At 36.3% G+C, this 16,183-nt stretch overlaps 1 protein-coding gene across 4 annotated transcripts in view; it reads right to left on the bottom strand.

The window, feature by feature from the left end:
• The window catches only part of FAM13B (family with sequence similarity 13 member B), a 75,437-nt gene that overhangs the window by 48,212 nt on the left and 11,042 nt on the right, over positions 1-16,183 (bottom strand). For 2 of the 4 annotated variants that reach the window (XM_044226870.1, XM_044226876.1), the window contains exons 2-7: positions 8,577-8,743; positions 7,169-7,360; positions 6,257-6,469; positions 5,098-5,275; positions 4,651-4,792; positions 979-1,071 (exon numbers count right to left, since the gene is read on the bottom strand). In XM_044226870.1, coding sequence (XP_044082805.1) covers positions 979-1,071; positions 4,651-4,792; positions 5,098-5,275; positions 6,257-6,469; positions 7,169-7,325 — 783 coding nt within the window. In that variant the 5' untranslated portion in view covers positions 7,326-7,360; positions 8,577-8,743. The remainder of the gene's footprint in view (positions 1-978; positions 1,072-4,650; positions 4,793-5,097; positions 5,276-6,256; positions 6,470-7,168; positions 7,361-8,576; positions 8,744-16,183) is intronic. The other 2 variants (XM_044226885.1, XM_044226894.1) reach the window with 1 other exon arrangement.

Raw genomic sequence — 16,183 nt, 5'->3', positions numbered from 1 at the left:
ATAATACTTAAAGACCTCAACTTGTGAACCATTTACTTCATATATATAAAGCATATGCAGCAGATTCAGCTAAATTTGCTGTGCTTCTAAATGCTAACCCTCGTCTATCCCCATCATGTTGAACAATGATGAAAATACTAAAAATCAGTAAGTGATTATTAACTGAACGGTAAGATTTATATACAAAGGTCAAAATTTCATATGATAAATCAGTTTTTAAACGGAATCACATGGAAAATAACCTTCATTTTCCCCAGATGTATTTAATAAATTAATGAAATTCAAAAATATACTTAACATCTACCTACTCAAGCAGGAAAAAAAAATGGCAAGAAAATACTGTTTTCAGAGGTATTAAATGGGAATTACTGTGGCTGATCAATAAAGGTTTGGGCACCAAAATAGTATATTAAAAATTTTTTTATTTAAGATGGCTATTTAAACTGAGAATATTCATTCCACAAATTTTCAGCAGAAAGGTACTGCTATTGTAACATGCTACAGTAGATGTTTTAAAAACTAGTTTATACCTACAGTCAAGGGCTCTTAGGAATTACAAATACCTTATACTCAATTACTTTGAATACATTATATTCAATTCAAAAAGCTTTATGTAAACCAACTGACATTGTTCAGTATTTTCACCAATAATCATTCAGTAAGATACAATATGAAAAGTAGCCTAATGGGATTTTCTTCCCCCCTCCCCCCATCTCCCAGGCCTCCAAATATAACTTCCTATAGTAAGAAATGACTAAATTAGTTTGGGTAAGAATAAGTATTAAAAACTTAAATATGCCCTCTCTCACCCCATACTTTAAAAATTCTTGATCCTCTCCTCATCAGCCTGACCTTCTACTTATCAGTGCTCTATCTATTCCTAAATTATTCTGAACCTGCCCTACATATGCAACTGCCTCAACTCCACTCATGGAAAACCACTCACTCCACTTATGGAAAATCCTCATCCATACTTACATCTCTTCTTTCTTTGGCTGTAATTCCCTTCTCTAGGGCCTCGTGAAATGCCTGCTCTCCAGACTCCAGCTTGTGGAGAACGCTGCTACCTGCCTTCTCAAATGTATAAAGAAACATAATTATCACCTACATCTTCAAACCACTCTACTGAATTTGCATTCATGTAGGGATCCCATACAAAGAACCTGTCCACCAACTCTGGGTCATTTCTCAAACACTCCCTATTCATCATAGCCAGTCATCTCTCTCACACTATTAATAGAAATATCTACCACCTTGAAAAGGCTCTAGCAGCAAAATACTTGCATCAGTGGGATGAAATTCCAACAGAACAGAGTCCTAGATTAACTTTACTTCCTTGAAATATCAAAATCAGAAGAAAAATAATCAGGGATGGGCCAGATCTACCCATATCTTTAAATATGGGGATAAGAAATTAGGGGATTTAAATATGAGGATTTAAATTAAATTAGGTCAATTTGAAAATAAAACCAAAATGTGCTAAGTTTGAGGAAATTTTACTTTCACTCAATATCTATCACTTCAGCCTCACAAGTCAAATTGAAGTTATCAGAACTGCTTTAAAGAAAGCAAGCTTTCAGGTATCTGAAAGGTATCTGCTCTACTACTGTAACCTACTTATAGTTCAGAAATGTGATTAAAATAGGTAAGAAACCAGATTCGGGTAACTAGCAACATGGGCCAAAATATTAAATATACATCCCTGTCTCCTACAACTCACAGCACTACTCCCATTTATTGAGTACATTCTACTCAATATACTAACATCCTCTTTTTTTTAAAAGATTTTATTTATTTATTTGAGAAAGAGGGCAAAAGCAGTGGGAGAAGCAAAGGGATAGGTACACATAGACTTTACAATGAGCACAGAGCCCAACATGGGGCTCGATCTCATGACCCTGAAATCCAGACCTGAGCCAAAATCAAAAACTGGACTCAACTGACTGAGCCACCCAGTGACCCCTAACATACTCTTTTCTATCCATGGGCAAATTCACAGAATTCAACATTATGTCCTGGTGTTAATTAACCACTAATCTATTTAATGTAAAGCACAACATATGTTAAGTTTTTTTAACATTTTTTTAGTGCTTAAAGAAATATAAAAACACAAATGCATTACATGTGAGTTATTCCACTGTACATCAGAGAATTACACAACATAAAACACAGTCAAGGCATACCCTGAAGACTTCAGAGTCATCAAGATATAAGTAGTAAGGCATATCTGCATCATTATTGTCTTACGAATCAAATCATCTTAGATATGTAGAAAATGAGTAACACAAACGTATGTACATTATTTCATTTTGAGCAGCCATTAATTTTAACTAAATAAATCACTAAACTAAAACATAATTTCTTTTTTTTAAGATTTTATTTTTTTTTAAAGTAATTTCTATGCTCAACTTAGGGCTTGAATTTACAACCCCAAGATCAAGAGTCATATGTTCTACCAAATGAGCTAGCCAGGCACCCCTCAACTAAAACTTCAGGGAAAGAAGTGACACACAATTCCCCAAAGATGGGATTTCTTATGGGCATCAAAAGACATTAATGGTTTAAGGAAAATCTCCTTGCCCTCTTCTTGTCGTTTTCTATAAAGCAAGAATGATTCTGAAGAGATGTGTTACTTCTTTATTCTAACCAAGTTTTTAAGTCAGGAGCTGTATATGACAGCAGTTCGAAAAATATGGATCACTGATTCTGGCTACAAATTCTATCCGCTTGGGTATACACATGCACACTGTTTTCATCCTCAGTTTAACACATTACAAACTGCAATTTGTCTTGTTACTGTTTCCTTAAAAGTTCCTGATGGGTGAATAAAAAGAGGAAGGTGGGGTGGGGAAGGAAAAGAAAAAGGGAGGAAGGGAAAGAGGGAGTGAAAATCAGACGACATAAATGCTTACAGGAAGAAAACATGGAAAACTAAAGACGGTCTCAACTCCGATTAGAAAGACTTATCCAGAAAAGTCCCCAACAATACAGAAACTCTTTTTTTTTTTTTTTAAGATTTTATTTATTTATTTGTCAGAGAGAGAGAGAGAGTGAGAGCAAGCACAGGCAGACAGAGCGGCAGTCAGAGTCAGAGGAAGAAGCAGGCTCCCTGCGGAGCAAGGAGCCCGATGCAGGACTCAATCCCAGGATGCTGGGATCATGACCTGATCCAAAGACAGCTGAGCCACCCAGGCATCCCCAGTACAGAAACTCTTAAACAAAAGATGGGCTACCCAGAAAATAAAACTTCGAAATTCACATTATCAGAACCAAGACCTATAAGAACGAATGAAAATCTGTATGATAAACTACCTTTCAAGAGTTGCTGCTTCCTAATCTAAAAGCAATGAAGAGAATCCACCCAATGTGCATCAATAAATAATTACCACATAATCAATCATCAAAACCTGGATACATATGAGAGTGATAAGGGGAGCTACTAATAATTACATAAAGAGATATAAACCAGGACTCTTCTGAAAAAATGGGGCACACTATTACCTTTTCAAGTGGAGATCAAGAACAAGAAATCAAATAAATCATAACACTGCGTCCATACAACAGGGATCTATGCAGTAAAAACAAAAGAATATGCTCTCTCTATTCCAGTTAAGACTCCCAATACACGTTAACTGACTTTAAAAAAAGATGCAGAAGAGTGTGTACAGTATGCTACTTTCCTGTTTAAAAAACTAAGCAAATATTTACTTATATCTGCATAATGAAACTCTGGAAAAAATACATAGAAAACCAACGTGGGGGCAAAGGAGTGGATTTGGGTAAACCAAGAAATTTTACTGTATATTTTATTTTAACCAGGTGAATGATTTACTAATTAAAGAAGAGCAACCACACCGCAGGCCCAAAATATAAGTAACTTCACAGGCTTTAACCTAATAAAAGTTTGACAAATTATTTCAGTTAAGTGCAAAAGAAAAACCTCTACATAGACCTAAATTATAAATTCTAAACATGAAAAGTATGAATTAATGTGGCTTTACAATAAATTTATCAAATAAATTTTTTACACTAAAAAATTTATTATGCATCAATATTCTCATTTCATGAAGGAGAAAGTAACCAGGTTCTTGTACTAACTCAACCATCAAGGTACAGCAGAACAAAATATAATGCAGCCAAAGAAATGAATGTTAATTTTCCAAAGTCACAAAAGTTAAAAAACTGCCGTGAGCTTCCAGATAATGAGAACGACTGCACTGCTCTACTGACCTGTGACTTTCATCAAGAAAAACTTCCTATTTTTAAAAATTTGTGTGAACTTTGTATTTAATCTATCCCTCTACCTTCTACTTCTCACCCTTTGCCTACATTCTTCTGTGCAAAGTTTCTTTGCAAAAGCAAAAAACACCACCCATTCTTATAAACAATGCTTAAGTTAGAAGAAAAACACACAAACCCCACAAACTAACATAAATTCTGCTTTCAATACCTTTTATTACTCAAATTGAGAACTTAAGAAAAAATACCATATTCATACATTACATGGATGTGTCACCCATGACTACATATAATAACCAAGTGAACTGCTTTGTTCAGTACTTTAAAATGCCACCTGAGTTTATGCAAGCCCTTCAGAGCATATTCTTTAAAAATTCTCCCTCCAAGTAGAGTATTTTAAAATATTCTCACCTGTTCAGTAATTGAACTTAAATCATTAGATGAGAAATCTTCCTCTTCATTCTCAAAAAACTCATAGTAATTTTCCAGAAGTCCAGCCATTATCCTGCTCACTATTTCTTGCTCTTTCAGATCTTCCACATCTGTGTAAATGCTAAGAATAAAAGTCTAAATTGAACTGAAAGTCCTTAAATCAAATACAGGTAAAATTAGAAGACAACCAATGAGTCACTTTATAAACCTGAGCAATTTATATCATCATTCTGTGCCTCAGTTTTCCCATCTGTAAAGCCTACCTAATTTGTACCCTCTTCACAGAAATGCTCAGAGGGTTAATCAGATCTACTATAAAAAATAATGGTTCACCAGGCAACCTATGATCTTTGGCAGATAGTATAATGACTCTATTTCACAAATTCAATTTTTTTTGATTACATAAAAATTTGTGGAAAAACTTACTGGAAGACATCTGGACCAAAGACAGCAGCCAAAGAGTTTGCAGACCAAATTTCTTCATGATGTGATGCTACATTGGCTAAAAATCTACACAGAAACTTTAACAAACTGTAATTAACAGGTGGAAGCTGCTGTAAAAGGAACCTCAACTTTCTTCCAAATTCATCTTCATTATTATAATCTATAAAACATAATGACAGGTTTTTTTAATGAAGTAAAAGCAAAGCTCAGATTTTTTGCCAGGTTCACATTACTCCACCCACATCACCTTTTTACTATTAACAATTCAAAACCTCTTCACTTCCTCTACCAGAGGCCAAATGGCTTAGAGCTTCACATTTCACTTATTAAGGGAAAGAGAAGAGTTGGAGAGAAGGAATTCAACCCCTCAATTGCTGAAGGTTGTTTTCCTCACCTATTACTCATTGGCCCAAATTCTCTATGTTTGTTTAATTCTCATCATACTGTCTCTTGCATGACTGTACCTGTATTTCCAAAGCAGTGCCAACCCTAAGAAGTCAAAATGCACTGGCCAATGCAAGTCAACAACTATGAGTGAACAAAGATTTAACCCACACCACGGAAAACCTAACCCAACAAATACAAATCAGCCTTTTTTTTTTTCTTTACTTGGCTTAAAGTCTGATGTCCAAATTGATATTTTATTTCCTTCAGGCAGGGGTCCAAGAACAAACTACAGATATATTCTGAACCTGGAATCAAAGCTGTCTTCTGGTTTTTGCTAGGACGTTCTATCAAACCAGGGATAAATAGTATCCTACAGCAACATCACCACTAAGGAACAGCACTATTATTGGATATTATGCCACACATACCACTTTATATGTATTTCTCTTCTTTCCCAACCTATTCCATGTTCTTGTGTCCTGCCTTTTCTTCTCCTTCTCCTCCTCCTCACCCTGTACCTTAGGCTTCCTAAGACCAGTCATAAAAAGTAAAAAGGACTACAGGGATCTAAGAAGTTGCCATCCCCTTGACTAGACCATACAGACCCAAAGAGTATTATGTCCTCCAAAGGGGAACATAAGAAATGAATCTCAGAACTATTATAATTACTGTTTACATGTCAAGATTTCTACAAGATAAAAAGACTTTGAAATTAATGGTAAATGACTGATAGGTAAGAATCAAATTATACTACCTTGAGAAAGTTGCATCAAGTGAATATGCAAACTGCCAGGGATAACAGGTTCAGGGAGTTCTTGAAGGAAAAACCTAAGAAGACTAATAGCTGAGGGAACATCTGCTTCCTTAACCAAGTCCACCTCTTCTCCGCTGTCGTATCTCTGCCGAAGCCACTCCACTGTCTCAGCATTTCCATTGACTTGAAAAAGTCCTTGTTGCTCCAGACCTCCTACATTAGTTCAAAGTAAAAATTTAAAAAGCTTCAACTTCGACTACTTGGCCATATATATTCATTTTCCAACCAACTTAAAATACTCACTTTTGTTTGGTTGGTTTTTCTTAATTTTTTTTTTCAGTGTTCCAAAATTCATTATTTATGCACCAGACCCAGTGCTCCAGGCAGTATGTGCCCTCCTTAATACCCATCACTAGGCACACCCAACCCCCCAAACCCCTCCCCTCCAAAACAAAACCCTCAGTTTGTTTCTCAGAGTCCACAGTCTCTCATGGTTTGTCTCCCCTCCAATTTCTCCCCACTCACTCCTCCTCTCCATCTCCCAATGTCTTCCATGTTATTCCTTATGCTCCACTAATGGCCAAAATACTCACTTTTGAAAAAACCTTGGCTCTCCTTACAGGGCTAAACACCTTCAAATCACACATTTTAGGAACATCCTATCTCTGTCCTGAGGGATAATTTATTTTATCCACTCCACCTCCATTAAAAATATTCCATTACCACCCCACTAAACAATGCTACATGCTTTGCATTTCTAAGTATATAACTTTACATAAGAAATTTCTACCATTTTTCCTTACTATATTTTGGACTTTCCATAGTGGAAAAAAAGAAAAGAAAAAAAAATCCGAGGTCAAAAGGGATAAACTGTTTAACAAAGGCTAGTCCTCAAGGTAAGGAAATATATACCATGTTCCTCAATATAGTCCACAACGTGGCGGACTATGAACGGAACCTCATTGTCTGGATGTCCTCCCTGCTGCAGCTCATCAAGTGGAATTCCAAATATTTTGTTAGCAAGAACGGAGTTGCAGTTACTCAAGGAAGGGGAGGAGCTCTTCCTCATATCTTTTTTGCAGCCAGAAATCAAAGCTGTCTTTTCTGCCAAATGAAAGACAAACAAGAAAAAGAGACTAATTATCAACAGGTGACAAGATGATTAAATACATTACCAAAAATGCTTTACACCTGAATTTGTTTTCATCATTACATATGTTCCAGTTCTCGGGCCCACAAGACATTCTACAAATAAAGCTCAACACAATCATCCAAACATTTTCTCTGTCACTTCTAGATTGCGCATTTATCAAACAATGGCACATCTATCATTAAACTTAACAAAGGACATTAATGTCCCAAAGACAAATTATGGGGCAGATGTGGCTCCAAGAGGACCTTTACTGACCAAGCTTAATGACATAGGTAAAAAGCCAAACCCAATCATTTTTGTACTGTGCTGTATGAAGCACATCTAACCTCTTAATTTATAAGCACCCAAAACAGGAGAGAATCACTTTTTATAAAGTATTGAGCTAATAATCACTTTTCATCAATGATGGGCTAGTAAGAACAAGACCAACCAGCTCTTATTCGACATGACAGAGCAGCCACAATGTTTTTATAAATGAAGGATATTTTTCAGTTCTAGACATCAACTTTCAAATGAGAATGTTCTTTCATCAATCCTGCTGTTTCATTAATTATTTCAAAGAAAAATTTCCATAGCCAATCTCACTCAGAAGAAATAAGTTATTTATCTTAACTTTGTAGGAACAGTGATCTGTCAAGTATTGAGAGAAAACAATGTTTCAAATATATGAAGCATCAGACAATAAGTAATCCCAAGAAAAATTTGTTTCCTAAAATATTTATTACTTTATGTGGGAAATGAGTATTTTCAAAAGAAAAACTTTTTTCAAAAGATGTTAATGAACGAAATGACACCAACTGGGCTTTTTTTCATCACATCAGAGAAACCATTCCTTTCTCATAAGAACAGAGCAAAATAATAAATCTACTCAATATTCTAAAGTTTGCAAAAATAATCTTTATATAAATTACATAATAGTTGTACCCAGTTGATCAAGAGTGTCACAATGTGACTTTGAAACAATCCATTCAAGTTGAAGAAATTAGGGGAAGCAAAAATGCTATAAATTTATATAGCTTTCAACAAGCAAGATCCATTCTTCAACATATGTGGGGCAGGCAATAACTACAAAACCTCAAGTTAATAATCAAATAGCAGCAACAGTAGATCAACTCCAAAATTTCTGTGTATTTATACAGCATAGGAGTTACCATTTTGAAAACTTACCTTTGAGTACTTAAACACCTAAGTTTAAAAAATGGCTTCTGCACCAGCTACCCTCACTGAGCAAGCATTCTTTTGTCATTTATGGCTGTTTGAGATTATGGCAGAAGATCAGCCTGTAGTTCCTCATTGAAGAAACGCAGAACTCGATCAGTACTTCAGCAGTTAATCTATAAGAAAAAAAACAGTTCTTTTCATTCCCCAAATCATCTCTTACTATGAGAAGCAACTAGAATAAGCAGTGAAGTCCAATTATTTAGGAGGGTAACTATACTGAACACTATTCTTCTGCCTGAAAATTGGTCTGTAACCTACTAAAGGCAAAATCTTACACAAGGTTTCAAATTATGGTGGCCAACCTGGGCAAGGATCTTTCTGGTAAAAACAAATAAAAGAACTGCAGAGGAGAATCTTTAACAGTACAGATCTTCAGAGATTACACCACTCAAATATTCCATCTTCCTCAATGGATCCTTCATTTGAACACACACACCCCGCCCACCTCCACTGGGTCCCCTTATACTCAGAACAAAACACAAAAACCTTTTCAGATCAAAGAACTGAAATATATGAAAGATATGATTTTAAGCTTGAAAAGCACTTATGTACTTCATTCTTTTCTTTGTATACAGCAGGTTTTTTTGTTTTTTGTTTTTAGCAAGACTGTAGCTGTCTGAGCTTTCTGGTTTGGAGAGACAATAGCATATGTTGGAAAAAAGCACTTAAGAAAAGCTAATATTCAAATATTGACTCCACCATCCTATACATATGACCCTGAACAACTTCCATGTCTTCACCTCTCTAATCTTAGGTTTCCTTTATGTAAGAGTAATACTTATACAGCTGTGTAACTGAGATAATACAGGAAGGTAGTAGACAGAGAACCAGTTTTCTCTCTTCTTTGCATTTAACACTGAAAGACCAGCAAATAGGCTGGGAAGAGAAGAGTTTTGTTTGGCAATGTGTTTAGTATGTGGTCTCAACTGTGAATTGTTGTTTCATCATCCTCTATGAATTCCAGTAATCTACTTTAAAAATCTTCTAATAAGCTCAGGAAACTACACTACAGTACTCTGTTCAAGAGAGTCCAGGAAAGCAGAAGAGTATTATCATTCAGTGTCGTTTTCAAAAATGTCTTATTAGTAACATATACCTCCAGGAGGAACATGAAAAATGGAGGGGAAGGAAAACCACATTCCCACACCAGATCTTCGGTAGATGATTACTTCCTAAACATCCTGAAATGCCTGCTAAGACATGTATGTAGCCTATTCATCTGAAACACAACTTCAAAGTTAAGTTATGGAAGATCTTTTAGAGAGGTTAACTTCAGGGATAAAATGTTTAATGAACTTACATTAAGTCAGGTTGATACTTTCACAACATAAAGAAAATGGGAATCTGCTTGATGTACAATAAATTAACACTCATTAGAACAGTTCTGTTAGAGTCAAGTTCTGTGTATCATTAAAATGGGTACTCAATGTTTCTGTGCCTTGTTAATGAAACCAGGAATCAGCAGAGTACAAAAAGCATTTAGACTGAAGAGTGGCCCAAAATAATATTCCTGTGAAATGCAAAGTAGTTTTTGACATTATTTAATCTTGTTCCCCACTCCTTGTCCCTGTAAATATTCCCTTCCTATCTGTAGTGGGTTCAACATTGTTCCCCCCAAAATTCGTGTTCATCTAGGACTTCAAAATGTGAACTTACTTGGAAATAGGGTCTGTGCATATGCAGTTAGTTAAGGATCTCAAGATGAAATCATCCTGAGGGCACCTGGGTGGCTCAGTCGGTTAGGCCTCTGCCTTTGGCTCAGGTCATGATCGGTCGGTTAGGCCTCTGCCTTTGGCTCAGGTCATGGCTCAGGTCTTGGGATGAAGCCCCATGTCGGGCTCCCTGCCCTGTGGGAGCCTGCTTCTCCTCCTCCCTCTCTGATGCTCCCCCTGCTTGTGCTCTCTGGCTCTCACTCTCAAATAAATAAATGAAATCTTAAAAAAAAAAATCCTGGTTTTAGGGGGAGTCCTAAATCCAATGACAGGGGTCCTTATCAGCAGAATACAGGACACACAGAGACATAAAGAGGGGAAGAAGGCCATGTGAAGATGGAGGGAGAAACTGCGAGTTATGCAGTCACAAGACAAGAAACATCAGGAGCCACCAAAAGCTGGGAGAGGCAGAGGAATATTCCTCCCCAGAACCTTCAGAGGGAATATGGCCCTGCCCGCACCTTGATTTTAGCCTTCTGGCTTCCAGATCCATGAGAAAAAAAAAAGTCTATTGTTTTAGAGTTATCCTGTTTATAGTAATTTGTCATGGAATCCCTAGAAAATTCATGTGACATCTAAACAACAAAATCCAGTTCTCAAAGGAAATATTGTCAGGTACCATAGAAAAATGTCCCGAAGAGATCTGATGAATGTCTTAGCAAACAGAATCAGTAAGTGGAAAGAAAGCCATTAATCAATGAAAGACTTGACACAAGAGAATAAATGTTCAGACTTTCAAAATAACCAATTTATTATAAATCAGAACAGCAAAATCATTTTAAGATTTTTTTAAATTTTAAGTACAATATACCCACCCCAACATCGGACTCAAATTCACAACCCCAAAATCAAGAGTTACATGCTCTACTGACTGAGGCAGCCAGGCACTCCCAAAATAGTAAAATCATTTTATATACCAATGAGTATTGCCTCTTATAGTGGTACTGACAACAAATAAGGATTCATTTTGAATTTTACATCATGAGGCAAGAGTGATTAAAAAAAAAAAAAAAAAAGGCGACTAAATACCAATTTTCAAAATGGCAGGTGACAGGTACATTCAGGAAAGTGTAACTTCATATACCAGGCTATCAACTTGAGCTCTGCTGAGGATCAAGGTATTTCTACATTCCACTCAGTTCTACCTACATATACATATATATGATAGCAACATACACCTTTCTTAATAGCAGAGAATCTTTTTTAAATTAAGATAAATGTATTATTTGTTTCAGGGGTACAGGTCTGTGATTCAACAGTCTTAATGTTAATATCCAGTGCTCATTATAACACATACCTTCCCAGTGTCCATCACCCAAAATACTGCAACCTCCCACCCACCTGCCCTCCAGCCACCCTGTTTATTCCTAAGATTAAAGGTGTCTTATAGTTTGTCTCCCTCTCTGATTTCATCTTGTTTCATTTTTTCCTCTATTCCCCTATGACCCTCTGCCTTGTTTGTTAAATTCCACATACCAGGAAGATCATATAATTGTCTTTCTATGATTGACTTATTTCGCTTAGCCTAATACCCTCTAGTTCCATCCACATTGTTGCAAATGGCAAGATTTCATTTTTTTATATGGCTTAGCACAGAATCTTCTAAGTTTTAAATACCTAATAAAATTAGTAGAGAGGGACTTTTTTTAAAAAAGTAGAATACCAACATCAATACAATGGACAAATAACTGAGCTCTTACAATATGCCAGGAACTGGGCGCCTGGGTGGTTCAGTGGGTTAAGCAACTGCCTTCAGTTTGGGTTATGATCCTGGAGTGCCAGGATTAAGTTCTGCAAATGGCTCCCAGCTCAGTGGGAAGTCTGCTTCTCCCTCTTACCTGCTCCCTTCTCATGCTCTCTCTCTCAAAATAAATAAATAAAATCCTAAAAAACAAACAAACAAACAAAAAAAAAAAAAAAAAAAACAACGACAACAACAACAAAAAAAACCCACAATATGGCAGGAACTGTTTTAAGTGTTTTACTCTTTTTCTTAAAGTTTTTTTTTTTTTAATTTGAGACAAATGAGAGCAAGCACAGAGGGAAAGGGAGAAGCAAACTCCCCACTGAGTGAAGAGCCAAACATGGGCCTTGATCTCAGGACCCTCACACCATGACTTGAGCTGAAGGCAGACACTTAACCAACTGGGCCGCTCAGGTGCCACTTAAGAGCTTTAAATGTATTAATTCCGGGGCACCTGGGTGAGTGAGTGGGTTAAGCCTTTGCCTTTGGCTCAAGTCATGATCTCAGGATCCTGGGATGGAGTCCCGAATAGGCTCTCTGCTCAGCAGGGAGCCTGCTTCCTCCTCTCTCTGCCTGCCTCTCTGCCTACTTGTGATCTCCCTCTCCTCTCTGTCAAATAAATAAATAAAATCTTTAAAAGGAGAAAAATAAATGTATTAATTCTTTTATCTTTACAACAATTCTATGGATGCAGATACCTTCATTATATCTATTTCACTGAAAAGAAAACCAAAAAACACTGAGAACTTCCTGGGGTAATGGAAATGTTCTATGTCATAACTATGACAGTGATGGTTATGTGCTTAATACAAATGTCAATTGAACTACTGGGTATTTAACCCAAAGATACAGATGGTTAGGGCCACATGCACCCCAATGTTTATAGCAGCAATGTCCACAATAGCCAAACTGTGGAAAGGGCCAAAGTGCCCTTCAACAGATGAATGGATAAGAAGATGTCGTCCACATACACAATAGAATATTACTCAGCCATGAGGAAGGATGAATACCCAGCTTTTGCATCAACGTGGATGGGACTGGAGATTACACTAAGTGGAGTAAGTCAAGCAGAGAGTGTCAGTTATCATATGGTTTCATTTATGTGTGGAACATAAGTAATAGCATGAAGGACATTAGGAAAATGAATGGGGAGAAATCGAGTGGGAGATGAACGAGGAGAGATTATGGACTTCAGGAAACAAACTGAAGATTTTAGAAGGGAGGCAGTTGGGGGAACAGGTGAGCCTGGTGATGCGTGTTAAGGAGGGCACGGATTGCATGGACCACTGGGCATTATACAGAAACAATGAATCATGGAACACTACATCAAAAACTAATGATGTACTGTATGGCGACTAACATAACAATACAAAAATGGGGAAAAAAAGAAACAATGAAAATCCTATTTAATAAATATTTATAGTTCTTATATAAGCCAGGTTCTAGGAAATGAACAAAATCGAGCTAAACAAACAGGCAAAAATACTTAGTATCATAATGCTTCCATGCTGGTGATGTTTTTGTTATTGTTTTTGTTTTTAATTAAAAACTCAAGCAGGGCGCCTGGGTGGCTCAGTGGGTTAAGCCGCTGCCTTCGGCTCAGGTCATGATCTCAGGGTCCTGGGATCGAGGCCCGCATCGGGCTCTCTGCTCAGCAGGGAGCCTGCTTCCACCTCTCTCTCTCTGCCTGCCTCTCTGCCTGCTTGTGATCTCTCTCTGTCAAATAAATAAATAAAATCTTTAAAAAAAAAAAAAAAAAACTCAAGCAATCCCTGTCCCCTGAGCTTCTGACTTATATCTAAAACTGCCTGCTTAGGAAGAAAACAAAAGGGTTTAAAAAGGAAAGGCAAAACCAAGAAACAGACTCTAAACCTTAGAGAACAAACTGACAGTTACTAGAGGGGACATGGGCAGGGGGATGGGCTAAACGAGTGATGGGAATTTTTTTTCTTTTTTTAAGATTTTATTTTTTTTTTATTTATTTGAGAGAGAGAGACAGTGAGAGAGAGCATGAGCGAGGAGAAGGTCAGAGGGAGAAGCAGACTCCCCATGGAGCTGGGAGCCTGATGTGGGACTCGATCCCGGGACTCCAGGATCACGCCCTGAGCCGGAGGCAGTCTTTAACCAACTGCGCCACCCAGGCGTCCCACGAGTGATGGGAATTGAGGAGGACACTTGTGATAAGCACTGGGTGTTGTATATAAGTAATGAGTCACTAAATTCTACACCAGAAACCAATATTACACTGCACATAAACTAACTGTAATTTAAATTAAAATGTGATTAGAAAAAACAATACACATATCAAACTTACTGGACATTTAAATTGGTGAATGCTATTGTATATAAATTACTGCATATAAATTTTACTTCAAAAAAACTGAAAAAATTAAAAAGAAACCATATAAAGACATAACATCACCTTAATAGTTAAATAATACCAAGCTACTTTCATTATATATATTATTATATTATATATATATTATATATTATATTATATTATATACATATATTATAATATGTCATTTTTAAAAATATACTTCTCTATCCAAAAAAGAAAAATAAAAGCTCTCTTTCAACCACATTTCAAGAACCTATCCCATTCGGTCATCAGTATGTTATCCAGCATATTTAGAAATTACTACATTTTTTAAAAAATTCAATTGGACTGAAGATTAAGTCTTTTCAAAGCAAACAATTTAACAAGACAATGTAATAGTGTTAAGCTATGATCTGTGATATACTAATAAAGTTTTATTGTTTTGCAAATAAACTGTGGTAAGAGTAGCATCCGCCAAGATAAACCGTCATTTTCATGTGAAAAAGTTCTACATTCAAAATGAACAAAAACTGGGCCCCTGGGTGGCTCAGTGGGTTAAGCCTCTGCCTTAGGCTCAGCTTCCCCATCTCTCTCTGCCTGCCTCTCTATTTGTGATCGCTGTCTGCCAAATCTTTAAAAAAAATAAAAACAGAAAGGAACAAGAAAATTCACTTATGCCTTAAATGCTTTTGACAAAATAGTATACAATTCACACAGAAAAATTTAAGAGCTACCTCAATAATTGCTAAAGCCCCGCCCCCAAAAAAAAGCAAAGGAAAAAAAAGCCCTATTACTAGTTTACTATGAGGGAAAAGCCAACAGGGAGCTGGGCCTCAATAAAGGTGGTAAACTTCGGGAAAAGAGATTTAAGTTTTTAGACAATTACACTGTCTGCCTCTAAGTCAGCGAACTAAATCTTAAGGTAAATAAATTTACCCCTGCTCCATATATTCAGGTTTTCATTAGCAAGCTCTAAACATTTCATCAATGCAAAGGAAAAGGCACCTCTTCATTCAGAAGGTACCACCTTCATTCAAAGTCAACAAAGACAGCTCTATGAAGGTTCCCAAAATACTAAATCAGTGGTTTCCTTAGGATCTGAAAAACTGACAAGATATTAATTTGTCTGAAACCCTAACACTATACCAAACAAACAGGCCAAACCAATGTCTCAAAGCACATAAAGTTACCTGTCATATGTTCACAGATGCTATTTTGATCCAGGAAAACACCAAGTCAATTAAATCTATTATTAAATTCATACTGACAATGCCACTAAGTATTAAAGGATAAAACAGAATTCAGGATTAGAAGTATTTTTAAATTAAAATGCTATAACACTCCAAAGTTTAGGAACTTCTTTACCTTAAAAAAAAAAAAAAAAAAAAAAAAAAAAAAAACAGAAAAAAAAGAGTATGAAGTACATCTTTTGACAGTTTTTACCCTTATGCCTGAGGATTTGTTCATCTGAATGCACTTTAACATACTACTAGAGGGTGCAATCATCCTCCATGTCATTCCACAAAACTACAATGAACAACAGAATCAAGCCTGTTTTTTAAGACTACGGTTGCCAAATTAAGATACAAAATATAGCACATATATTTCAAAGACGAAAACACACAAAATGTAAACCATTTTACCTTGAGACAGTTTATTATTCTTCTATTTAACATATTCAGGCAAAAATTGGTTGCCCCTGGAGATAAGCTACTGGTAAATAGCCTGGTTCATTTTAAAAAAAACTCTCAAAAGGGTTTCATGACCATAGTCAATT

Source organism: Neovison vison, chromosome 1, assembly GCF_020171115.1.
Source record: "Neovison vison isolate M4711 chromosome 1, ASM_NN_V1, whole genome shotgun sequence".
In the NCBI taxonomy this organism is placed as follows: domain Eukaryota; kingdom Metazoa; phylum Chordata; class Mammalia; order Carnivora; family Mustelidae; genus Neogale; species Neogale vison.
The sequence above is the reverse complement of the archived record's forward strand: the minus strand, read 5'-3'. Positions and strand labels throughout refer to the sequence as shown.